The sequence below is a fragment of the Crotalus tigris genome, unplaced genomic scaffold (assembly GCF_016545835.1).
Source record: "Crotalus tigris isolate CLP2741 ecotype Arizona unplaced genomic scaffold, ASM1654583v1 scf7180000024416.509849, whole genome shotgun sequence".
Classification (NCBI taxonomy): Eukaryota; Metazoa; Chordata; class Lepidosauria; order Squamata; family Viperidae; genus Crotalus; species Crotalus tigris.
Genome location: NW_024100582.1, coordinates 41,020 through 65,861, shown reverse-complemented (window position 1 = coordinate 65,861; position 24,842 = coordinate 41,020). Strand labels below are relative to the sequence as shown.

General features: G+C 53.3%; 2 protein-coding genes across 2 annotated transcripts in view; one reads left to right on the top strand and one right to left on the bottom strand.

The window, feature by feature from the left end:
* BCL9L (BCL9 like) overlaps positions 1-18,372 on the top strand; it is a 23,516-nt gene extending 5,144 nt beyond the window's left edge. The window contains 9 exon segments of the mRNA XM_039329755.1: positions 10,014-10,146; positions 10,329-10,416; positions 10,547-10,669; positions 11,238-11,427; positions 11,576-11,660; positions 11,801-13,357; positions 13,360-14,008; positions 15,042-15,302; positions 15,910-18,372. Of these exon segments, the coding sequence (XP_039185689.1) occupies positions 10,135-10,146; positions 10,329-10,416; positions 10,547-10,669; positions 11,238-11,427; positions 11,576-11,660; positions 11,801-13,357; positions 13,360-14,008; positions 15,042-15,302; positions 15,910-16,979 (4,035 nt within the window). The 5' untranslated portion in view covers positions 10,014-10,134 and the 3' untranslated portion in view covers positions 16,980-18,372.
* CXCR5 (C-X-C motif chemokine receptor 5) lies at positions 18,261-24,755 on the bottom strand. The gene is made up of 2 exons (XM_039329765.1): positions 24,670-24,755; positions 18,261-21,843 (listed from the first exon to the last, which is right to left on the bottom strand). Exons 1-2 carry the CDS (start codon positions 24,709-24,711, stop codon positions 20,674-20,676), a joined length of 1,212 nt encoding a protein of 403 aa, XP_039185699.1. The 5' UTR covers positions 24,712-24,755; the 3' UTR covers positions 18,261-20,673.
* Positions 24,756-24,842: the final 87 nt, after the last annotated feature.

Here is a 24,842-nt window from a genome sequence, read left to right as displayed (position 1 = left end):
TTTTTGACAGCTGCAACACACTGCTGGCTCACACCTCCTGCCTGAGCAAAGGGTTGGACTAGAACAGTGGTTCTCAACCTTTCTAATGCCGTGACCCCATAATACAGTTCCCCATGTTGTGGTGACCCCCAACCATTTATACATCACCGGGTGCCAGGGGCGTGGCCAAAGAAAAGGGGGAAAAAATGGCGGACAGCCTTGTTTGGCGACCCCCGTGAAATGGTCGTTCGACCCCAAATGGGGTCCCGACCCACAGGTTGAGAACCACTGGACTAGAAGACCTCAAAGATCCCTTCCAATTCTATTGTTATTGTTATATTTAAATGATTGTCCATTCCTCTTGCCTCTCTGCTTTGAGTCAGGTTTCACCTAATCTGTAACTGTACATTTGGTTTTTCTTGCCCAAGTGTAAAACTTTACTTTTCTCCACACTGAATTTCATTTTGTTAGATAGGGCCAACTGTTCAAGTTTGTTGAGATACATCTGGATCTTGAGCCTACCTGTGTTGACTATTCAGTCTGCAAATTGGATCCCTTTCTATCCTTTCACCTAAATCATTTATGAATATATTGAAGAGTACTGGGCCTAAAACAGAACCCTGCTACATACTTTCCTCCATGTAGACATAGTTCCATTAAGGACTGCACATTGAGTGCAGTTTGTCAGTTGTTACAAATCCATCTGGTAGTGATGCTATTTAACCCACATTTTTCTAGCTTACCAAGAAGTAGGTTGTGTTCTATTTTTGTCAAATGCCTTACTGAAATCCAAGTATACTATGTCCAGAGCATTTTGCTGGTCCAAAAACTTAATCATTTTGTCAAAGAATGAAATAAGATTTGTTTGGCATAACCTGTTTTTGATAAACCCATGTTGGCTTCTGGTTATAACTTTGCTTGCTTCTAGATATTCCCAGATCTATTGTTTGATTATCTTTTCCAGGATCTTCCCAGGTATTGATGTCAGGCTGATTGGTTTGTAGTTTCTTGGATCTGTTTTTTTCCCTTTTTGAAGATGGGAACTATATCATCTTTTTTCTAATCCTCTAGTGCTCCAGTATCTTTTTTTTTTTTATTGAAAAGTTTTATACAATATACATCCCAAGACCCGCGCCCCCACCTCCCCCACCCCACTTCCCAGAGCTGAGTACAGGGTTACAAATAAACAATCAAACTCTAAAAAAAAAACATTACCCAACTATACAAGTAACCAAGTCCATAACGCACTTTAACTCCCTTATAACATAAATATAAACAAATTAAAAATAAACATAATAATATAAACAAATCAATATTGTTAAACCATACTAAAACTAATAAAAATTAAAAAAGAAACTATTAATAATACTCTAAAATTTACTCATAGGCTAAGTGAAACTTTTTAATCCCATATTTATTCTGAATATAATCTATCCATCTTCTCCAAACCAAAATATATCTTTCTTGTGAGTGATCCTTTAAGTAAGCAGAAATGTTTGCCATTTCTGCTAAATTTGACACCTTAAGTGTCCAATCTTCTATAGTAGGCAAAGAATCTTTCTTCCAATATTGCCCTACTAATAACCTTGCAACTGTTATAAAATTCAACATCAAATTAGTTTCTTTAGCATCACAATCTACAATAACACCCAACAAAAATAGTTGTGGCGTGAACTTTTATCTTTCTTTTAAAAATCTTTTGAATGTTCCACCAAATCTTAATCCAAAAAGCTTTTATATTTCTACAAGTCCACCAAATATGAAAATAGGTTGCATCCAAGCTACCACATCTCCAGCATTTGGGCTGTAAATTGGGATACATATAAGACAGCTTTTTGGTATCCAAATGCCACCTATAAAACATTTTATAAAAATTTTCTCTTAAATTTTGAGCCTGAGTAAATTTTACATTTCTAACCCAAATTACCTCCCATGTATCCAATGAAATCGGTTCTTGAATATTTTGAGCCCATTTTATCATACAATCTTTAACTAAATCCATTTCAGAATTCAATTCTATTAAAACATTATAAATTCTCTTTATGTGAGCTCGATTTGAATCTTTAATCTGTTTTACCAAATTTTCATCCCCTAAAGCAGTGGTTCTCAACCTGTGGGTCGCGACCCCATTTGGGGTCAAACGACCATTTCACGGGGGTCGCCAAACAACGCAGTCCGCCATTTTCCCCCCTTTTTCTTAGCTGTGCTACTCCCTTTTATTCTATTGGCTTTTGAAAGCCAATAGAATAGACTCTCTTGAATAGAGTCTAATTCTATTGGCTTTCAAAAACCAATAGGAATTGTCCAGGCTGTCTCTGCCCTGCTGAGCCCGCCAAAAATCCCATTCTGCAAACAGTGCTGCACCAGTTGAGTAATCCTCGACTTACGACCGGTTGAGTAGTCCTTGACTTACGACCGGTTGGGGGTCGCGGCATTAAAAAGGTTGAGAACCACTGCCCTAAAGTAATACCAACCTTTTGATCTAAGCTCCACCTAACCAACAATTGGTTATACTGAAACCAAGACTGTACAATATTTTCTTGCTTTAACTCAACTAATTTTAATTGCCAATCCTTCCCTACCAATCTAAGCAATTCCTTATAAGAAATGCTATCCAAGTTCACACCCCTAGATACCCCCTCTATCGCGTGTTCAGGAATCCCTCCAGTATCTTCGAAAAATGTGGTTCAATGGTTCCGAGATCAGGTCTGGCAGCTTCTTCATAAATCTGGGATGTAATTCATCAGGTCCTGGTGATTTGAACTCATCTAGAATGGATAGGTGTTCTCTTACCATTTTCTTGCCTATTTCAATTTGAATTGCTAGCCTGTCTTTTATGGTTCTATCTTTGGCAAGTTTGACTTTTTTCTTTTTGTGTGAAAACAGATGCAAAGAAAGATTTAAGCAGCTCTGCTTTCTCCCTGTTGCCCGTCACTTCCTTGCCATCTTCTCTCATTAATGGACTGATTGTTTCTTTGACTTTTTTCTTGTTTTTTTATGTTGAAAGAAACTTTTTATTATTATTTTTGACATTTGTTGCAAGTCTTGACTTCATTCTGAGCTTTCCTAACCTCATCTTTGCAAATTCTGCCTTAGTTATGTGTCCCTCTTCCATTTTTTATACTTTTTATCTTTCAGTTTATCAGAGAGCTCTTTGTGCATCCACGCTGTTTTCTTCTTGGATCTCTTATTTTTCAGTGGTATTGTGCTGGACTGGGCTTTTGTAACCATATTTATTTCAGTTTTCCAAGCTTCTGAGTTGTTTTCCCTTTTAAGATTTCATCCACAGAATCCTTCCCAAGCTCTAGGTTTGTTGAAGTCAGTTCTTTTGGTTTGATTATGTTTTATTGCTTTATATTGTCTGCATCATCTTGAACTCTGATATGACTACTGTGGTGTGTTTCCTACATACATTTGTTAAGTGATTAGCAAAAAGTTCATCTATTTCTTCTGCTTGGTTGGATGGCCTGTAGTATACACCTATAACAATGTCGTTCTTTTTTTCCCCTTTTATATTAATCCATATACATTCTAGGAGACTTTCATTCTTGGTTTCATGCATTTCTGTAAGATGTAGTGATCTCTTGCTCGTTGCTGCATGGGCTCAGAGCTGCTGGCAGCACAAATGACTTGAAGTGGAGCCATGGCTGGGATAGATTGCTACTGATGGTGCAATGGGGGGGGGGAGTGGAAGGAGCAGAAGGGATTATTCAGATCTATCCTTGGACAGTCTCTGAACATGTGGAGAATGCCAGTTGGGCTGGGCTTTACATTGCAGACCCTGGAGGAGAATAGGAGTGTTCATGCCTTGCTGCCCATACCCGATGTTCCTATTGCTGGGCCAGCCAACAGGGGATATGGGCCGTTTGCTCCAGTTGGCCTCTTTCCAAGAATGCTGTGGAGAAGTGACCTTGACCCCAGCACAAACTCAGGCTAGCACATGGGGGCAGGCCTCAGCTCTCCAGGCTCCAGCCTGCAAGGGACATCTGGCCATTGCTCCTAGGTGTGCTTCCCCACGGTCCCATCCTCACCACCATTATCCAGGTGGAGTGGCATGCCCTGAGCGGCTGTGCCCCAAGTGCAGGCATTTTCTGTTCAGCAAAGGACCCACCTGGGTGATCAACTTCTTTCTGGGCCCTGCTCCATGGGCCTTTCTTTGCTACCCACTCAGGTCTCCTGGCCCCAGGCAGCAGGGTGCTCTGTCCTCTCTCAGGGGTCAGATCTGGGTCTGTCTGCTGGCTGGGCTCTGAGGAGCCTGTAGGGCCAGGCAGTTTGGATCATGGCCACAGCACGAAGAGCTCTCCAGAGCCAGGAATGGCAGCCTTGTCAAGGAGAAGCCGTGCCACGTCTTGAGACTCCAGGTGGGGGAGGTCAGAATAGGGCTAAGGGTGGTGCCATCCTGTGCAGGATCTTTCTCTCCCCATCCCTGCAGGCATTCTGGGTGAGCTGGGCATGGCAACAGACCCAGCCGGCTGAGTCAGGGAGCTGGCTGGCTCCCAGAAATCAGAGTGTGGTTTCTCCCTTTCCCTCCAGCCTGGATTTTTTTTCTGCCTTCACTAAGCGACAGTTTTGTGTATGCACAACAAAGGCCTGCTTGCCTTGGCTCCTCTGGGACTGAGTCAATTGGATTCCAGAAGGCCAGACCAGTGGGGCAGGAGTGTGCAAGGGGATTTTGTTCTTCATCAGTGCTGGCTGGCAGGAGACTCTCCTGGCACAGGGCCCTGTAGCCCCAGGGCCTCCTGCTTCCAGCCCAATAGGCAAGACTAGGAGAGAAGCTAGTTTTCAAAGTTGGAGAGGCTTCTTAAGGCCAGGGTCAGTGGGGCAGTAGCAAATCTATTGTCTTTCAAGGTGCTACTAGCCCATTAATATGGTGCAGTGGGAGCCACTGTGATCCTCCCAGTGGAGCACAGTTTCAGCCCCCCAGAAGAAGATTAGTTGCCTGTGATCCTTCCTGGGGGGCTGAATCGGAGTTTTCTGACTTGGAAAGTTATGGGGAGGGGTGCCCTTATTCTTTCCAACTTCTGCCTTAGGGATTGTGCCTTGAGAATAGAACTTGGCCCTGGAAACCTTCCGATAGTCTTCCGCCAGCAGATTTTCCTTGTGGGAAAAGCTCTGATCAGAAAATGGCAAGTCCGCTTGGGCAAGGACGGGACTGTTGTGTAATCGGTGGTTGAGCTGAAGGGTGGGTTGCTGGCAGAGGGTAGACCAAACAAATCATGGCATCGGACTGGGGCGAATCGGATCCTGGCACCAAGAAATTCCAGACGCCTCTCCAGCCTTGCTTCGAGGAAACTGCACGAGGAATCGGAGAGCCTTTCTTAACAAGATTTGCTTCATTCTCAAAACTTGCAGAATGTTCTGGGTCTATTCCCACTTTAGACAGCGAAGAATGTGATCTTTGTATGAGCCAAGGCTTGGGAACTTTGCTAAAGACAGTTTCTCTTCAGACTTCGACCTACTTAGCACATTGCTGTGGGTTGCAGCGACCTCGAGTGACGCTGATTTGGAGACGGGCATGGCCTTGCCTGAGCTGAGCAGGCACAGGCAGATTGCTCCAAATTGGCCCCTCCCCCATTGAAAGCTCACTTGCTAGGACTGCCCACCCCTCAGAAACATGGGGGAGCCAGCCTTCATCTGCCTTGGTTCCTCAGGCCTCCCAAAACCTGGATCAGCTCAACATACGATCCCTGGATCAGGCTAGGAAGAGGGGAGCAGTTGTTAGGTGGAATCCAGTGGACTGGCCCATGCGTTAGAGGAAGGCTTCCTGCCAGCTGTGGCAGAGGGCTGTTGCTGGCCCCTCTCCTGCTTCTGAGCCACATCCCTTCTTCCCTGCCACCTTCCCAGTGAGTGCTGGGCTCTCTCTGCCCTGGTGCCCCTCGAACTGTGAGTACTTAGCCTGGAGATCATAGGGGGAGGCAGAAGAAAGCTGGTGGTTTTACAGGTCTGCACAGCCAGTGCCCTCGGGGGAAGTGCTTGGAGGGGCAGAAAAGCACTGTAGAAGTTCTGGAATAATTCTGGATAAAGTGACAGAGGAAGAAGCACCCTTCTCTGCAGGGTGTTCAGAAATGCCTGCAGGAGGGAGTGTCCTATTGCTGGTCAGTTTGACCCAAGGGGCTCTGAATGACCGCTGCGTTGGTCTTTTGCAGTAGAAATCACCTTGTCCCATCTTGGAATCCTGCTTGCTCTTTTGGCCTACCAGGGACCTTCCGGCAAGTAGCTCTGTCCATAGCTGTGCTGTGGCTAGGAGACCCACGGTGAAGGTGGGGCATGGATTGGTGGGCAGGCAAGCTATGGATGGATCTCGTGCTGGGTTAAAGCCAATGACTAGCCCAGAGAGGACTGGTTTACAGGCCATGACTTACTAGATACCCTCAGTGAGCACCCTCAAACCCAGCATGGGCCTGAGGGCTTTCAGCTGCACGTCTGCATACGTAGGCATGTGTATTTTTTTTCCTAATTTTACTCCCTAAAATGTCAGAACAAGCAAGCAACCCTTTTCCTGGCTGATGACAGGAAAGTCCTGAGTTTTATAATAATAAAGGAAGCCTTGGTTCTCAGTGACACTCACACAGCAAAGATGATGAGGCCGGCCAAGCCAGATTGACCTGTACAGGGACTGTCCCTAGAGAAGACAGCTTTGCCTCTTCCCTGCTGGATGGCAGCTCCTGCTTCCTACCCCGTTGCTCTTCTCCAAAGTCCCTAGCTGCTGTCTTCCAGGCCCTGAAGTCAGTCTGGATTTGGGAAAGGCACATCGGTTTCTCTGGCTGCAGAGAGCTGTTTCCTAACTGCAGAGAGCCCCACTATCTCCCACCATCACTGTCTTGCTGGTTGACCAGCCCTGTGACAGCTTATGACTGTCCAGCAGGAGGAGCTAGTATTCCCTCCAGCATTGGTGGCTGGGCGTGGGATTCCCTCTCCTCTCCTCCCCTTAAGTGAAGCGAAAGGGCCTGCAGGACCCTGGGACAGCTCTGTGTCTGCGAGAGTATGCAGCCCGCAGCAGTCTCTGAAAGCATGGTGTGGGGCCTGTGCTTGACCCAAGGAGTCATTCCAAGTCCTGAGCAGGAATGCCGGTGCCATTCCCAGCCTTGCCTCCCCTCATGGGCTGAGCCGCTGGGAATACAGCTACAAAGGGTTGGGCACGTGAGGCCCTGACAAGCCACCCTTTCCATCTCTGAAGGAATGCTGTGGCCGGGCTCTATCTTCTCCTCAGAGCGACTTTCCTCTTCTCTAGATCCCTCCTGAGATGCTTCCTTTGATACCTTCTGCTTAAACTTCCCTAACGTTAATCTGGGGAGTCCTGTATAAAGATGAAGGCTTTCTCCAGATTGGGATTTCACTAGGGGAATTGTCTCATCACCCCTGGAAAATATACTTAATTTTTCCCTGTGCTTCTTGGCACAAGGTCTTGCAAGGAGCATCCATTGTAAGCAAGAAGGATCAGAAAAGTGTTCCAAGCTCAGTGAAACATCCCTCTGCAAAGTCTGCTGTGTCTGCCTTCTATCCCAAAGTCACCCTCTCTTTCCTTGCCAGAGTCCCCAACTAGCAACCTGACCCCCAGGGATTCCTGGTCACTTGAAGGGTAGATCATCTCATTGACCTCTCTAATCCAGCATCTGGTTCTCCCAGGGACCCACAGTTGAGGGGCACTGTAGCATTAAGGGTAGCCTTTGATAGATTTATTCTTCATTCTTGGTAGCCTTTGCCAGGTTTCATGGAAACAGTTGTGAGGTTTGAGCAACTGTGTGGGATGAGCCTGTGGGGTGAAGGGGAGCTTTTCAGGGAGTGAGCAAGCCTTGAGCCCAGTGGGGCTTCAGAACCCCTCAAGGTCTCAGGGAGGACCCATCATTTGAGGGAGTTTTGACAGAGTCTGATTGCACCAGAGCAGAGGCGGCAATGGGGACGCTCCCTTGGAAGGTTTTTGGGCCTGGAGAGCTGACCTGCCTCTGAGCTTTCCTGAGGAGGCTCCTGGCTACAGGTTCTTTAGGGGCAGGGAAATGGAAGGTGCCCAGGGCCCCCTGTGGCTTGGGGGGGGAGCCGTCCCTCTTCCACAGCCACTCAGTGGAGCCGAAACCAAAGGCAGGACAGCAGGCCAGAATCATCCTCCTGCTCCAAGGCCTTTCTCACCAGCATGGCCGGGAGGGGCGTGGGTGGGGACTGCTGTCCCCTAGCATGCTTGGAAGGTGCTGGTTGAGGAAGAGTGTGGATCCTTGGCCTTTGCCATTGGCGTCCGGAGACATCTCAGTCCTGAGGCTGTGTCTGCCACCCTGCCCGGAGCTGATTCTCCTGCAGGTGACTTGTACTCCCCTCTCCAATCCAGCAGGCTCTCACTGTGCAGCCTGGAAATAAATCTCTCCTGGTATGGAAGGAGGAGTATAAATATCCCTGGAGTGATGTGATCTTACCAGCTGCTATTAATAGGTCCCCAGAGGCTTAGCCAGCCCACATGATGGCTGATACTTAAAGAGGCAGGGTGTCACAAAGGAGCCCCCCTCTAAGTGCTGGAGCACCCGCTAGCCAGAGACAAGAGCAGGCCAAGGGATGGGCTAGGACCCCTCCCCGCCTTGAGAGAGATCTTAAGAGGAGCCTGAAATTGGTGCTCCAAGGCAGGGCTGGAAGGGATCCAGAGCCACTCATAGGCCTTGAGAGCCACCTCTTCTCAAAGCTGTGTGGAAAGGGGGCCTTCCCCCTTCATTGCTGTGGGAGGGAGTGAGGGGCTTCTCCCTCCCCTGTCTTGAAACCCCCCCCATTCAGCTGTCCCTTGGGATTTTCTTGGCCTCTTTCAAATGGCCTATTGCTCACCTTTTTTCCAAAATCCTATAACAGGGGTCTTGTGGACTTCAACTCTCAGAATTCCTCAGCTAGGCACGCTGAGGAATTCTGGGAGTTGAAGTCCAGAAGTCATAAAAGGGCCAAGTTTGAAGATCCCTGTCCTACAAGGTGCATTCTAGCCCATTAGCCATTTTTCTGCAATTGTCAATTGTTACAGTACAATATATGTTTTGAATTTCACACAGAACTGTGCGTTGGCTTCTCCAGCGTGTCATATATTTGTATGAAAGGACGGTGACATGGACTGTTAATTCCGGTTCCTTTCCAATGATTCCCAAGGTGGAATTTGCATGTTTTTTAGCAACTGGGCAATAGGGGTATGTTTTCATTAAATTGCTTATAAAAAATTCCTTTCCTCATCCGCCCCAGCCAGGAATACCTATCTAGGATTTGTTTTGCATATTTTACTTTTTAGTGTTTACTCCAGCAGTTTGGAGAGGAGTTTCTGAAGGTCTTCGATGCTTCTTTATTGTCTTAGCCATGCAAAACTATTTTGGATTGTAAGCAAGTCTGGTCATTTTAGTGCTCAGCCCACTTATGAAGATATTGGTTCCAGCACTTGTCCTTAGAACTTTTCATGTTTGTCTGCTGGAAGAATTGTTGATTGTTTCTCTTCTGTGTTTTCCCTTATCCCAACTCATAATGAAGTTACTGTTTAACCCAGGATAGCTGAAATGCTTTTTTAAAGTCTTGACAGATTTGCCTCTGTCTAAAAATCCGCTGAACTTGGAAAAAGTAATAAGACTTTCTTCTGCAGAAGCCATGCTGATTCTTCAATATGTTTGAACATCTTTAATCCTGCCTCCCCCCCTCGCAGTTTCCCCCGTAATTGAAGTAATCTGCTTTGCCTTGGCCACCTTTGGATGAGAACACCTGGAATGGCGCCTTCTGGAGTGGATCCCTCAGAGGGCTTGGCCGATGGGCCCTCGGGGCCGCCTCCTCTCAGGCAGCGCCAAGCATCCCTTTCCTTAGCTCCGCCAGAGAGGAGGGTCAGATTGCAAACTCGCAGGGGCAGCAGGAGAGATTCTTGGGCCCCACGGTTGAGGGCTTGTGGGGAGTGAGGATGCAAGGTTTGCCAGAGGTCTTGGCGACACCCTGGTACAAGATGGGCGTCCTGAGCAGGAGGTGTGGCATCTGCCGTAGCCTCTTCTTGCCCCTCTGATGATTGCTTTTGTCTTCTGCCCCTCTTCCCCCTCCCCACCCAGGAGGCGTTTGGCCTGACAGGAAGTGGCAGTTGCAGTGGACCCAGAGATACGGCGCTTCCTCCAGTGTCGCTGACAGAAACTTTAGCCAGTCAAATGCACCCTGACAGTAAACTGGCCAATCATGGAAAGGCAGGTAATAGCAATGCGTACCCCGAGTCCCAACCCCACCAAGTGAGCCCCCCTCCCACCAGCCACCTGGGCACTAAAGGTGTGGGCGGGACAGGGAGCCAGGGCACCAAAGTCAGCCAGCCCGCCGCAGGCCCTCTGGCACTGAAAGCCAGCCAGGCTCCTGTTTCTGTCTTTGGGGCCTTGAAGGGCAAAGTCAGGCGGGAGCGCAGTGTCTCCGTGGATTCGGGAGAGCGGCGGGAAGCGACTGCCACCCCACTGGACAAGGAGCTGAAAGGTGAGGGTGCAGTGCCGGCAGGGGGCGGAACAATGGCTCCACTAGGTCCATGGGTGAGGTGGGGTGGGCTGGCATCTCATCTGCCACCCTTTGGACCGAGGAGGGCTCAGTGCAGCCTTTTGCTTGGTAGGCGAGACAGCCCCTCGGAGCAAGAGGCGCTGCGTGCTGGAGAAGAAGCAGCCCTACAGTGGGGACGAGTGGTGCTCTGGGCCGGAGAGCGAGGATGACGACAAGTCCCTGGGCAGCAGCCACAGTGAGTGCCCACAGGCTCAGGCATGACACACACACACACACACCCCTTTGGAGCAGCCATCTCTCTGCTGCCCAAGGAGGCAGCAGCCCAACCTCTGGCAGCCCCTCTCAGGGTGAGACAGCAATGCCTTGGCAAAGCGTGGCTCCTGGAAGCGCCTCCTTCTGCTTCTCACTGCTCTTGCAGGTGCTGGCTTGTCAGCTGGTGCTTTCCAAAGAAACCAGCAGGACGAGGAAATATCCATCATTGCTTGGGTGGGCGCTGGGGATGGGCTATCAGGCCTTTCCGTGGGGGGGGGAAGACTTGGGAAGGCAGGGGCTCAGCCCTCCCAAGCTGGAGAGGTGGCTTGTTAGGTGCTTGTGTATTTGTGGGTGACTAGGGGAGGTTTTCTGGCCTGTCACCTGGTGGGCACTTCAGGGAAGACAGCAAGCTTCGTGGGGCGCTGGGCCCCTCTGGGATGACTTCTCTAGTGCTGCCCCTGCATGCGCGCATCAAGCCGAGCTCTCTCAGCTCTTCCCCAGCCAAGCAAGTGCCACAGCGTTGCTCAGCCTGCCACCGTTGTCCCTCGCAGATTGTCACGTAGCCGAGTCGGCCATGAGCGCAGATACGCAGCTGGGCCCAGGACCCAACCCTTTGCCAGCCCTGAGCGAGAGCAACACGCCTGGCGCCCCTCACAGTGCAGCCCCCAGCCTGCGGTCAGATGCCGGAGGAAAGCAGGGCCTGCAGCTGGTCTACGTCTTCACCACACACCTGGCCAACACGTAAGCCATGGCGCTTCTGTCCCTGACTAGAGCTTGGGCCGGCTTTCGCCTTCGCCTCTGCCAGCCCCAAACCAGGGGGAGGTTTTCCTGCAGGGAGGCTGGGCTTCCCCGCAGCTGGGTCCCCTGATGGCTCTTTGGGTGTCTGCAGGGCTGCAGCGGCTGTCCTTCAGGGCCAGGCAGACTCCATTCTTGGCTACCATCAGCAACATGTGCCCCGGGCAAAGTTGGACCAGGTAAGGCCAGAGATGGGGAGAGGCAGCCGGTTGTGCTGCTGGGAAGGCCAGACCTCATGAGTGGGAGACCTGTGGCCGGAGCAGGGGTGGTTGGCAGTAGACTCCCACTCCCCGCAATCGCCCTCTTTCTCCTTTTGCAGCCTGCCCCTCTCCCGAAGATGCCAGGTGCTGTTGAGCCCCTGCCGCTCCACCTGTCTCCTGCCAATACCCCCCTGCCCCCAAGCAGCCAGGCCCAGGGACAACAGCCTGGGCCCCCCACCCTGGGGCTCGGCCAAGGACCGCTCTCTTCCAGCACTGCCCTTCCGCCAGAGGGTGCCCCGGAGGAAGCTTGCCAGGACCTGACGCCCAACTCGGTGGGAAACGGCAGCAACAGCAGCAGCTCCGTGGCCCCTGGCAGCACCCACCCCAGCACACCCACCACGCTCAGCTCCCTGCAGGCCAGCACTGCAGAGGGCTTGCTGGGGGAAGGGGCCAACACAGCCCCCTCTGCAGCAGGGACCGGGCCCCGCAACCCCCTCAACACCGAAGGCCTCTCCAAGGAGCAGCTGGAGCACCGGGAACGGTCTCTGCAGACTCTGCGGGACATCGAGCGCCTGCTTTTGCGTGGCAGTGAGGCTGAGCCCTTCCTCAAGGGTGGGTCAGGCACCGGGGAAGGGACCGTCCTGCCCCCCCAGGCTGCAGTTCCGCAGCCTCCCCAGGCTGCCCTCCCTGGAACAGGTGTGAAGAAGTATGAGGAGCCGCTGCAGTCCATGATCTCACAGACGCAGAGCCTGGGGGGCCCAGGCCTCGAGCAGGAGGGGCCGTTGCCTCCGGGGGTGGACCTGGGCCAGCCAATGAATGTGGTGCTGCAGCGCCTCAGCCAGGACAGCTTAACCCCCGAGCAGGTGGCCTGGCGCAAGCTGCAGGAGGAGTACTACGAGGAGAAGCGCCGCAAGGAGGAGCAAACCAGCTTGCATGCAGGGCGGCCGCTACAGGAGGTGATCACGCCCCTGGGCGGCGTGATGCTTCGGGGGCCCCCGCCACCCTACCACAGCCGGCCTGGGGAGCAATGGCTGCTGCGGGGGACACCCCTGGACGTTCAGGAGCAGCTGCGGCCCACCTTTCCTGGCCCCCGTGGCTTCCCGGGCGGCCACATCCAGAGGGGCTTTGCCACGATGCCAAGCCTGCCCCTGGAGTCCCTTGGCCCAGTCGGAAGCGGGTCCCGCCCCTTGCAGCCTGGCCTACCATGGGGTGAGGATCTGTCCCTCAGGGGTCCGGGACACTTCACACCCGGGGGCCTCTCGTACCCCCCAGGGCAGGGCGAGGCCGAGCGCTTCCTCCCGTCCCGGGCCCGCGAGGACCTGTTGCGGCACCCCCTGCTGGAGAAGCGGCCGGGCTCTCTGGGGCTGGAGATGGAGCGCATTTTGCCCACCCACCGGCAGGTAGAGCCTGGCATATTTGCCGGGGAAGGCCTGGGCCTGGAGTTTGGGGGGGGGCGGGCCCTGATGAGCCCCCCACCCCCGCTGCAGGAGGTGGAGGCAAGTGCCCTGGCCACCCCTACCAACTTGAACATGAACGTGAACATGAACATGAACCTGAGTGTGCAGATGACGCAGCAGCAGCAGCACCAGCACATGCTGCTGAGCCAGAAAGCCCGTGGGCCGGAGCTGATGCCCCCTGAGGAAATGGCCCGAGGGCGCGCCCCAACGGCACTGGGGCCATGATGGGGGGCCCGCCGAAGATGCTGATGGGCTCGCCCTTCCCAGGCCAGGGACCGCCCCCACCGCAGCAGCAGCAACAGCAGCAGAGCTTCTCGGCTGTGCAGGGCCCCTATGCCCCTGTGCCACCAGAGATGGGCGGCACAACTGATATGTTTGGTCCAGAGCAGGGAAGCATTGCCAGCACCCCACGCCTCAGCCATGTTCCCCTGCCACCCAGCACCAGCGCCTCGTCCACGAACATGCATGCAGCCCCCATCCGGGGCCTGGGCCGCCGCCCCTCGGACCTAGCCCTCAACATGGGGCAGATGAACTCACCCAGTGTGGGCCGCCTCAAGTCTCCCACTCTCAGCCAAGCCCATTCCCCCCTGGGCACGTCCCCTTCGGCCAGCCTCAAGTCACCGCAGACGCCTTCTGCCCTGGTCAGCCTGCCAACTGCCGCTGCCAGCAGTGCCCCTCTCAAGTCCCCCCAGGTGCTGGGTTCCGTGCTCAACGTCCGCTCTCCAACTAGTTCGCCTGGCCATCTCAAATCGCCTTCCATGGCTGTTTCTTCCCCAGGATGGGCACCCTCCCCCAAGGCCAGTCTCGCCAGCCCAGGCAAGCCAGCCCTTGGAATGGGCAACTCCGCCCCCTTGGGCCACCTTGAGCAAGGTAAGGGCAGGGGTCTTGCCAGGGGCTGAGGGGGCTGAGCGGTTCTGGAAAATGAGAATTTCTGGAGATTTTCTGGTTTTCAGGGAGTACCTTCTATTGGCTTTCTCTGTGAAGAAAGAGGAGGGGTCTTTTGACAGACAATGTTGTAAATACGGCTCCCCATTCCTTTCCTCTTGCTAAGCCCCCTTGCAGGAGGGACAGCCAGGCACCTGGTATCAGATCGACCTCTGAGCTGTCGATAATCCATGCTCCCACTTTATTGCAAGAGACTCTCTAGGATCACGCCTGTCCTCTGAGAAATGCCAGCTCACCTCAGTCATGTTGGGTTTTCTGGTTTTGATGAAAGCACTAAAGGCCCCATGTTACGTTGAAACCAGCGCCCTTTCGATCAAGGGCCCCTTGCTTCCACGTGGCTTGTGGGAGGCCCCATAATAAAATGTGGACAGGGACAAAACTGCCAGCATTTTCTCTTGGTTTTAATTGAATGAAATACATCCAATATGGTGATTGCAAGGCTCTATTCCCCTCAAAGAGGGCCCGTTCCTTTGTGGTTCATAGAGGTCACCTTCTTGCTTAAGGCTGCTTATTGCTGTTGTTTGCAATCAGTCTGCATTGTAGTTACGAAGAGCACACGCATTCCTGTGCTCATTATGGCAGGGGGAAACGATGTGCCATATTTTCCTTTTAGGTCTGAAATGTCAAAAGCAACCCACCCCTTCCCTAAAGTAATCCAGCAGATCCAAGTGTGAGATTAACACACTGCATTGAGAGAAACCCGTGAGCACCCCAAAGGCTCCTGTGGATCACCCGTGAGGATGGCTGTTTAGACCCCTCAAACGTGTGGCATCTTCTCAGCACCAGTTTGGGGAGCGAGAAGGGAAGAGAGCAGCTGCCCTCCTGGCCAGGCCAGTGGGCTTCCTGGATGCCTTTGGCTTGCGCGATTTACGCCATGTCAGCTCTTTTCCAGCTCAGCTCCGTGGGTTGCCCAATTGCTTTGGCTTGGCCTGAAGATGTTTTTGCCTCTCTCTTGCAGGTGCTGTGCCCTCTGGATCTCGGAGCAGCTCCTCTGCCCCGCCTGGCAACACCTCTGGCCCCCTGAACCCCAACCTTCCTTTTCCTTCCTCTCCAGATCCACCCCCATCCCAGAACCCTTTGTCCCTCATGATGTCCCAGATGTCCAAATACGCCATGCCCAGCTCCACGCCACTCTACCACAACGCCATCAAGACCATCGCCACCTCAGATGACGAACTGCTCCCGGATCGCCCCCTACTGCCGCCTGGGGCTATGTCTGGTAAGGGGGGGGGGTTAGGGGAGCACTCAGAAGGCCGGCTGTGGGCACCTGCACCTCTGGACCGCCCATGGAGCAAGGATTACCCCTGGTGCCTTTCTGCCCCATTCCCGGGGTCCCAGTGGGCCTCTCGGCTCCAGATGGGCCCAGCTGTAGGAGCAAGCTGCCTATCCCTGATGCAGGCGCTCCAGCTAGGAACTTGTCTTTGCCTTCCCAATGGAGTTTGTTGCAGTTTCCCTTTGTTCTTGGGACAGACTCTGGTCTAGGGAAGTGAACAAGAGAAACAGGACCCTCCTTTCTCCCCAAAGCCTGCAGCAATTGGGGGGGGGGGCTAGGTAGCAGTAAGCATGAGCTTCAGAGGCCAGACTGTTTCCGAGGACCTTCCAGACAGCTGGGCCTCTGCCTACCACCGGAGTCTGGAGGGAGGTAACCTTGAAAAAGGAATGCAGGAACTTTTCAGAAAAAGGAGGGGAGGGAAGGCCAGATAAGCCAGCCTTGCGTCTTTGGCACAAGGAGCCTCTGCTTGGACCCCATAACAGTGCAGTTGAGTTGGGGCGTGCTTGGGGTATCTTCTGCCCCAGGGCTTAACACCTTTCTTTTTCCCTCGCAGGCATGGGCGGAAACCAGCCCAACCCAATGCATGTGAACGCTGTGGGGCCAGGGGCCGTGCCAAGCCCTATGGGCCTGAACCTCCCTGGACAGCAGCTACTCTCCCAGGAAGTGGCAGCCCCCCCGATGTCTTCGCCCAGCCCCCTGGGAACCGGCCTCCCCTTGCACAGCGGCACTCCTGTGCAAAACCCGATGATGCCCCCTGGCCCCCCAGACTCCCTGGGCCAGCCCTGCGGCCCTTCTGGCCAGCTGGTGTTCCCGCCACGTCTGCAGCCGCCCCCTGCCAATGGGGGTGGCATTCCGGTGGTCCCAGGAGGGGCGGCTGGACCTGGGTTGCAGCCGCCGCCTGCCCCACAGCAACAACACTACCCACCTGGCTTGGGAGTCGTTCCAGAGGAGCTGCCCCCCCAGCAAGCACCCCCTCAGCAGCGCCTGGCCGGGCGGCTGCCAGAGCACTTCCCACCAGGGCTGCCTGTTGTGGCCTCCGTGTTGAGCGATCCAGAGCTGAGCGATGTGATCCGCCCCACCCCGACAGGTATCCCCGAGTTCGACCTTTCCCGCATCATCCCTTCAGAGAAGCCCAGCAGCACGCTGCAGTACTTCCCCAAGGGGGAGGGCCAGGGGGCCAAGGCCCTCCCCCCCTCCAACCTGCACCTGGCGAACTTGCAGAACATGATGTCGGAACCAGGCCCGGCCCGGCCTGGCCCGCAAGTGATACCACGCGGAATGGCCTTGTGCCATCCTGGACAGATGCCCATGCTGGGCAGGACAGGCCTGCCTCCCCAGCAGGGCCTGGTAGGTAACAGCCTGCCCCAAGGGCTGGTGCTGCCCCAGCAGAGCCTCCTGGCCCAGCAGAACTTCCTGCTCATGCAGGCCAAACAGCGCAGCATGTCTGTCTCTGGAGAGATGTACGGGCAACCGGCGGGGCACCTGATCTCCCCCCAGGGCTCGCTTATGGGCCCCCCATCCCAGCAGAACCTCATGGTCTCCATGCGTCAGCGCAGCGTCTCCCTGGATGGCCAGATGAGCTACGGCCCTGGAGCCAGCAACATGGCCAACCTGCCCTTCTAAGGAATGTCCTGGTGGGGATACTTTGCTTCTGAAAGCCATCGGAGGGGTGGGAGAGATTGGGAGGTGTCCATAGGTCTGGGGGAGCAACTGCTGGCCCAGCCTTCTCAGGGTCAGAGAAGACAAGTGGAAAAGGTGGAAGCCCTCGACCAATTACCCTGGTGCCAAGGGCAAGCCTCCCCCCCCCCCAGCAGCTGCCTGCCTCTTCCCCCCCCCCCCGCTGCAGAGTGGAGTCCGTGCACAGGCTGCCCACAGGGCTGGACACTCCAGGCTGGTGCTGGGACAGGGCCTGAGGTGAAGTTTGCAGCCCGCTCCCCCCCCCTCAGCTCTTCTTACAGGACATTGGCCATGAAGAAACGCCACGGGACTGGATTGGCCCTTTCCCCGGTGCTGTGGATGGATCATGGCCAGCGCAGGAAACGAGGGGGGCTTCCACACTGCTGGGCACTGCCCCTTCAGCAGTTTTATGTGTTCGCTTGTGGTCCCACTGGGGGCCAGTCTGGGTGAGTCCACCCTAGCCTTTCCCTTTGCTTCCGTGCCACCTCACATTTTCTGCCCTGCCCCTTGCTGGAGAATAGCCATCGGACAGCTCCTTGGCCCAATTCCACTTCCTGGGCTTGGAATAACATGGAAGTGGGGGGGAGGAGGAGGTTTGGGGATCCAAGATTGAAATATCTCCCATCAAAAGGAAGGTTGTCCGCAATGAACTAAGAGAGGCTCAAAGCAAGTGGTTGCCTCCCAGCAATGCCAGAGACCCAGTGAGGCTCATAGAGAGAAGGCAGTGAAGTTCATAAGGGGGAAGGTTGAGGAGGCTATAAAAAGTGTGCTGAGGAGTATGGATAACAAAATTTGAAGCGAGGGGGGTCTCTTGGGGCATTTATCTTAGTGAAGGCCTGGCCAAGAGTCTTTCCACAACAGTAACCACCCCACCCCGCTGCAGAAGGTGCTTCCAGCGATCCACTGTCATGCTCATCTCCCCACCCCACCCTGCCTCCCCAGCTCTGCCTTGTGCTGTGAATGTGGTCCTGTCTTGTGTCTCCCGCCTCCCTTCCTGCTTCTCTCTCCAGCTTGAGTCGCCTCTGCTGAGGCCCCCCCCCCACTTCCTCTGCCATCTGCTGAGGCCAAGGGAGGAGTGCGTCAGGGTGACCCAGAACCCCTGCGGCTGACCGGAGGGGGGGGCACTGGATGCTCCATGCCATCCCGTCAGCCATGCATTTTGTACCAGTCTATAAATAAATATATATAAATAAATATAAATATAAATATATAAATACAATATGTGAAGACATCTTACTGGTTTTTATTTTGAAATGATTTCTAGGCTTGTTTTGGGGTATCTGTGCTGTGTATTGACCTGTTTTATAGGTGCCTTTTTATTAAAAAAAAATCAAAACTTCTGCCAGGAGCTTTCTGTGGTGTCTTTATCTCTACTGGTGCAGGGACTGGCACTGGACAACTGGATGGAACCCTTGCCACCCTCGAGATTGGAGAAGGACTTCCCATCATGACTGGGGGTGCTCTTCCCCCAGATTGCTGGAAGCACCCCCATCCTCTCCTTCCCAGCTCTTTTAAGTAGTTCTGTACAGTGAAATGTTTTCTTGTTACAGTTGGTAGAGGGTTGCTTTATATGTCAATGTTTTAGATTTTTAACACTTCATGATAGAGGAGAACGTTTGTACTCAGGGTTGAAATGAGGAGTTCTTGGTGCTGTCTGAGCTGGGTGGTTTCCTTGCAGACGTTTCATTACCCAAACTAGGTAAATTCATCTGAGCTAACAGCAAGCAGTAAACAGCCGAACCAAGTCCACTCCCACCACCACTGGGAACATAAACAGAGAGCAAGCCCCACTCTCTTCTAGCACTGATGAAGTTACCTAACTTGGGTAATGAAACGTCTGCAAGGAAACCACCCAGCTCGGAGAGCGCCTAGGACCCCTCAAGTTCAACATGGCAGAAGCTTCAGAGGGGAAAAAGATTCTCTGGCACTCCCTTGGGGAGGGGCTCCCGAGTGCCAGTGGCCCTGAAAAGCCAGCAGGCACACCTGATGCCCCCAAGCCCTGTCCCCCTCATAGCCCTAAGTAAGGGTTGGGGGGGAGGGCTGTACCAGCTACAAGCTGAGCAAAATGCCTCTGCTTCCTCCGCTGGGGCTTCTGCTTACCAGAAGGAAGAGTCCTTCTGCTCTGCCCTCGGGAGTGGGGAAGTTGTGCGGCATCTCTGCTGGGATCTCCTCTGCTACCCTTCTGGCTGGGGGTTATTTGGTGGGAAGGGGTTCCTCTCCTGCTCTGTGACACAAGGCAGAATTGCAGAGCACACACAACGCCAATTACAGAGCAGCCATTCTTGGTCCTGTTGTGCATATAGTCCCATGTGGGGATGGAGGGAAGGCCGAGGCTGGTCAGATCAAGAAAGACAGCTGGGTCATCTGCAAGCAGAGTGAAGGGCCTCTGAGGGCTGGTGGTCCAACCCTATAGTGACTTTAGTCGGAAGAGGCCAGGAAATGGACCCAACAGCCCCTCCCCCAGCACACCTTTCCCAAAGGGGCGGGGCAGCTGGGGGATCCCAGTCTACCATCTGGGCATGACCTCCAAGCCTGCCAGGGAGTTCAGGGCAACCCTGGACCTGTCTCAAGTTATCCCTAGTCTGACTCACACTGGAGGCCCCCACCGGGCCCTGTGTTGCTCTCAGGACAATGGTGACTTCATTTGAGGTGGGAGCATGCTACACTTGCCACGGATGGCCCCCCCCCACCTGTGCTGCTTGCTGAGCCCCCTTCCTTGGGCCAATTGGCAGGAGAAGGGGAGAAGGCTGGCGATGTCTTCATTTTGCACAAGGGAAAGTACAAGGAATGCAATCTATTTCATGCATTCTCCATGGGGAATATTTACAGCAAAAATACAAAATTAATGGGAATTTTGTTAAACAATCCTGGGATTTTTACAGATCCATGATCATAGCAAAGCCAAGTCTGAATGGGCCCTTGATGGTGCAGCTCTGGGAGGAGCACAGTTGCAAAGCAAAGGGGGGTTTCTAAAGACAGCAGTTGAAAGCTTGGCTCCCACAGGTGATGAGACAGATGCCATTGGAAGTTTGATGAGATGTAGGAGGCTTGATTTCCTTAGGGCATGGAGGATATCCTCGCCTGCACGGAGATAGACAAGCTGCAAACTGAAAAGCCTGCCCAAAACAGATCCTGCCTGGGGCAGACAAAAGCAAAAGCAGCCGGTGTTAAAGGGCCTGTGTCAGGGCCTGGGCAGTGGGATTCCCTGCTCAAATCCAAGATGCCTGGGTTGATTGTGACATCAGCACTGACCATGGCAAGGGTCTCTGGGGGCGGGTCATGCCCTTGGACATTGCTTTATAGAGGCCAAAGAGGCTGCCATACTCCTTTGGACTCTCCTTCTGGTTGCTTAAAAGGGACTCTGCTGAAGATTAGAAAGCCCAAACCAGGCCCTGGAGCTGGATCTATCCTCTCCATTTCCAGTTGCATTCGGTGGGGAGGAGGGATGCCTGGGGTCCAGATATGCAACATGCACTGGAGGGAGGCAAGGAGGACATAGCCCTGCTTTCGAGTAAATGTGATCTCTGAACATCACACTCCAAACCAGGACAATCGCAGGCTGGGGGTAGCAGCCAAGCCATTCATAGCTTCCTGGGAAACAGCGTTTAAGCAATCGGAGAACATACATGGGACTTAGCCTCTATTTTGGGCCTGTCAGGTCCAGGCCTTCCTCCTGACACTCTTGGCTATTTGGGTCTTTGTGAGAAGTGAACCGATCTGGCAGACTAGAAGACGTAGCATTTCCAGAGTAGGAGGAGGCCCCGTGCCGAACACTGGAGATGTTGGTCTCTGTGCTGCTCTCAATTCTGCAGGTGCCCAGAATCTCCTGCAGGGTCCCCTGACTCAGACAGCCCACGTCGTGCAGGATTCGACAAAAGTCATGGCGGAACCGGATGCCCACGAAGGCGTAGAGGATGGGATTCAGGCAGCAGTGGCTGTAGGCAAGCACCTCGCTCACAACAATGGCACTGCTCAGCCCCTGATCAAGCGTACAGGACTTCCCTGTGACCTCCAGCTTGGCAAGTGTGTCCCAGAAGATGACCACATTGTAAGGGGTCCAGCAAAGCAGGAAGACACTTGTGACCGCAATGGCCACCTTCACAGCTTTTTGTCGCTGGAGCCGCTGGGACTGGCAGAGGAGTCTCACAATGGCTGTGTAGCAATAGCACATGACCCCGAATGGTAGGAAGAAGCCCACCAGGTGGTAGAGGAAGCGCTTGGCCAGCCAGGAGTTGATGCCATGTGTGCCATACTCCCTGAAGTGGCAGACACTCAGGTTATGGCTTTGGGCCCAGACCTCTGTGAAGAGTAGGTCAGGCACGGCCAGCAGAAAGGAAAGCAGCCAGATGCCCAGGCAGGTCAGGTGGATGGAGAAGCCACGCTGCTTCTGGAAGGTCTGCAGGGCGCAGACCACAGCCAGGTAGCGGTCCACGCTGATGCAGCCAAGCAGCAGGCTGCTGCTGTAGAAGCTCATCCGGTTGGCAGCACTCAGCAGCTTGCAGAGGAAGAGGCCGAAGACCCAGCCCGCCAAGCTCTCCACCACGCCAAAGGGGAAGGTGAGCAGCAGCAGCAGGTTGGCCAGGGCAAAGTGGAGCAGGAAGAGCTCTGTGGAAGTGCGGGAGCGTCTGTAGCGCCACAGGATGACCATCACCAGAAGGTTGCCCAGGCCACCAAGCAGGAAGATCAGCAGGTGGACAAAGGGCACCAGGACACTCTGAAAGGACTGCCTGGGGCTGCCCTCCGCCTGAGGACATAGATAATCCTCATAGGAGTAGTTCCCTTCGTTGTCGGTTAGGTTGTAGTCAAAGGTCTGGAAAGAAATAACGGGGAAAGGGGATTTATGGACAGGGGCTTCTGTGTGCTGGTCTTTGCAGAGAGGGGCTGCTATCCAGACCCCCCCATCCCCCCCATCCTTGCCTCCTCCAACGGCGGGGACAATCATCCCTTGGGCACTGGACAAACAGGGAAGATCAAGAAACAACTGCCGATTGAAATCTGGGTGGCCCCAGATTGCTTCTAGAGGCACCTGTTACTTTTGTACCTCAAGATATTTAACAGTAGCTTCTGCATGTCTGAAGCAGACAATGAGTGAGTTGCCCCCCCCTTTAAAAAAACTCATTTCCCAGATCCCCATTCCAGCCTCAGGTGCTGCAATTGTCTTCATGCTGACCTAGCAGAGCAGGATGGGAGCAGTCGGGGCCCTCAAAGATGAGTCACCACAATGGGCGCTGCCCCCAAGTGCCCTGGCCACGGAAGAGAGCCTGTGCTAAACAGCCAACAAGAGGCCAATGAGCATCCGTCCCCTCTGACCTGTGCAGGAGCAAACAAATGGAGGCTTTGCTCATTGGCACAACCCCTGGCTGGCAGGTAAGCCAGTGGAGCAGGGAGATTCTTCCTAGTATGGAGAGAAGCTGATTCAAGGATTCTTTTCCCTGAAGAGGGAAAAAATTCCTTCTGTACTTGCACTCTAATATTTTGGATTTTCTTCTCTCTTTTTGAGGGGGGTCATTTCCACAAATCAATTAAACTTTATTTATTCATTTTTCAAACCAAGCCCTTGCCAGGCCTTTTAAGGGTTTTTTTAAATGTGCAAAGCTGCTGTTTCAAAAGGTGAAGAGGAAGCAGATGTTGAAATTGAAGGGGGGGGGGGGTGTTCATTGCAGTCTTTCCTTAAAGAAGAAGTTGTGCAGTTTCAATTGTTGAATTAACTTTGAATTTAAAAATGGAGTTGCAAGCCAGGAAACCAATTGCAATCTTAGAACTGAATCCTATACTTCTGCTCAAAAGTCAGCCCCATACAGAGTCCTGCTATATGCTGTATTTCCTCAAGAAAGCGGGAGAGGAACATGAACTGGAAACACAAGTGAGGAAGAAAGCAAGTATGGGGGTGGGGGGTGCGGAAGTGTTTATCCTTTTTTCTCCTCAAAGCTGAAAGGCCCCCCCCCCCGCAGTTAGTTCACCCTTTTCCTCCTTCCATGGCGTGGGGGTGGGGCACACACACAGCAATGCAGATACATTGATTACACGTTAATCCCAAAATGGTTGAGATCCTCTATAAAATCCCAGATTATAATCCAAACTCAACTAAATTTTCAAAGTAGTTTCAATTAACAAGTTTATCCAAATATTCTGTTTGCAAAGAGAAGCAATCTAAGGTGTTTTTAACCAGGTGGCCATGAGAGGATGAACTGGCCTAAATACCTAAATACCCCCATGGTGCCCAACCCTGCAGAGCTGCTGCTTTGAGGTGTGCCCAGCCAATTTGGTTGCAGCAGGGTGGGGACCCTCATCAGCCCTGAGTGAGGGGACAGAGGGAGAGGAAAAAAGGGAAGTCTCTCTTCTCCCCTAGGGGACTGAGGGGTTCTGGTGACTGGCTCTCAGCGGAAATCTCACAGGCCCTGCAGATGGCTGCTTCCGCTGCTATCAAAGCCCATAATTCTTTTGCAGAGAGGCTCAGATCTCTGTGTTCCTTTTGTCTCCACTTTAAGGGGTCCTCCAGGCTTCTTCCAACCTTGCCTCTCCCATCGCACTCATGCACTCAGAAGGAAGTGACTGCTTACCCCCCCCTTTTTTTTTTTTTACTAATTTCCAAAAGCATTCACACAAAGAGAAGGGGGTTACAGCTTCTGCCCCTTCTCTTTGTGTGAATGCTTTTGGAAATTAGTAAAAAAAAAAAGAGAGAGAGAGAGAGAGAGAGGTAAGCAGTCACTTCCTTCTGAACATGGCCCTTGATTTTTTTTGTAACAGGCCCCCAGAGGCAGATTCCAACTCAGAAGACAAGGGGCCCAAAAACAGGAAGACCAGGCAGAAGAACTGCAGAGGAGAATCAGCAGCTCTTTTCTGGCCCTGGTTGGCATCTGATTGTTTTAGCACTTGCACCCAGCCTTCCCCAGATGCACATGGACACCCATGTGGAAGTTGAGCGTGTGGCAGCAACCAGGGGCTTTCAGCCAAGGAAGCCATCAACCCCCTTGCCCCATGGGCAAAGTATTGGAGGAGGTGAAAGCGCCCTGCATCAGAGGGATCATGGCTGAGCAATACAGGTTCTAGGGCCAGGTGCTCTCCTGCCCAATTGATAAAAGCCAAGTCTTGGGGTCTCTTGAAGACAACCTGGCTGCACATCTCGCAATCGACACAATCTCCCTCCCAGTAGAATTCAGCCCAAGGGCAAAAAATTAGCATTCCTCCACCCTCCAGAGCAGTGCTTCTCAACGTTGGTGTGACGGCGACTCCCGTCACACAAACGTTCTGCGCATGCGCCGGCCCGCGCGCATGGGGGCGGGCCCCACGCGCGGCGCCCCATGCGCAATGCGCATGCGCACCGCCCCCCACACGCAGCGCGCGTGCACGGCGCCGCCCCCATGCGCGGCGCTCCCCCCATGCACGGCGCGTGTGCAGGCACCGCAAAAAATGGCGGATCGCCGCCTTTGGCGACCCCCGAAAAATGGGCGATCGACCCCAAATGGGGTCGCGACCCATAGGTTGAGAACCGCTGCTCCAGAGGGATTCCCCATCCTTCAGCCCAGGCCCAAGCGGCTTCTCTGGCCTCAGAGGCTCCTGCCCATTGGGCTATCTCTGCCTCGGCCCTGTTCACAGAGCAGCCTTGGTCTGTGTCAGAGTTGCTGGCAGCACTCACCCAGTTCATGACGTTCTCCAGGGTGACCCTAAACTCGGCCATGATTAGGAAGTAACTAACACACAGGGATGCTCACCCTGTTGTTGGTTCAGCAGAGAAATGATCAGGCAAGGGAGGGCCAAGCAAGAGCAGGAGCGTCCTAATTTGCAAGCCAAATTAAGTTTCAAGATTCT

Coding starts and splice junctions, on each gene's coding strand:
- CXCR5 (XM_039329765.1), bottom strand. CDS start 24,711: ATGGCCGAGTTTAGGGTCACCCTGGAGAACGTCATGAACTGG. Junction 21,844..24,669: donor TGGAGAACGTCATGAACTGG/GTGAGTGCTGCC, acceptor ATTTCTTTCCAG/ACCTTTGACTACAACCTAAC.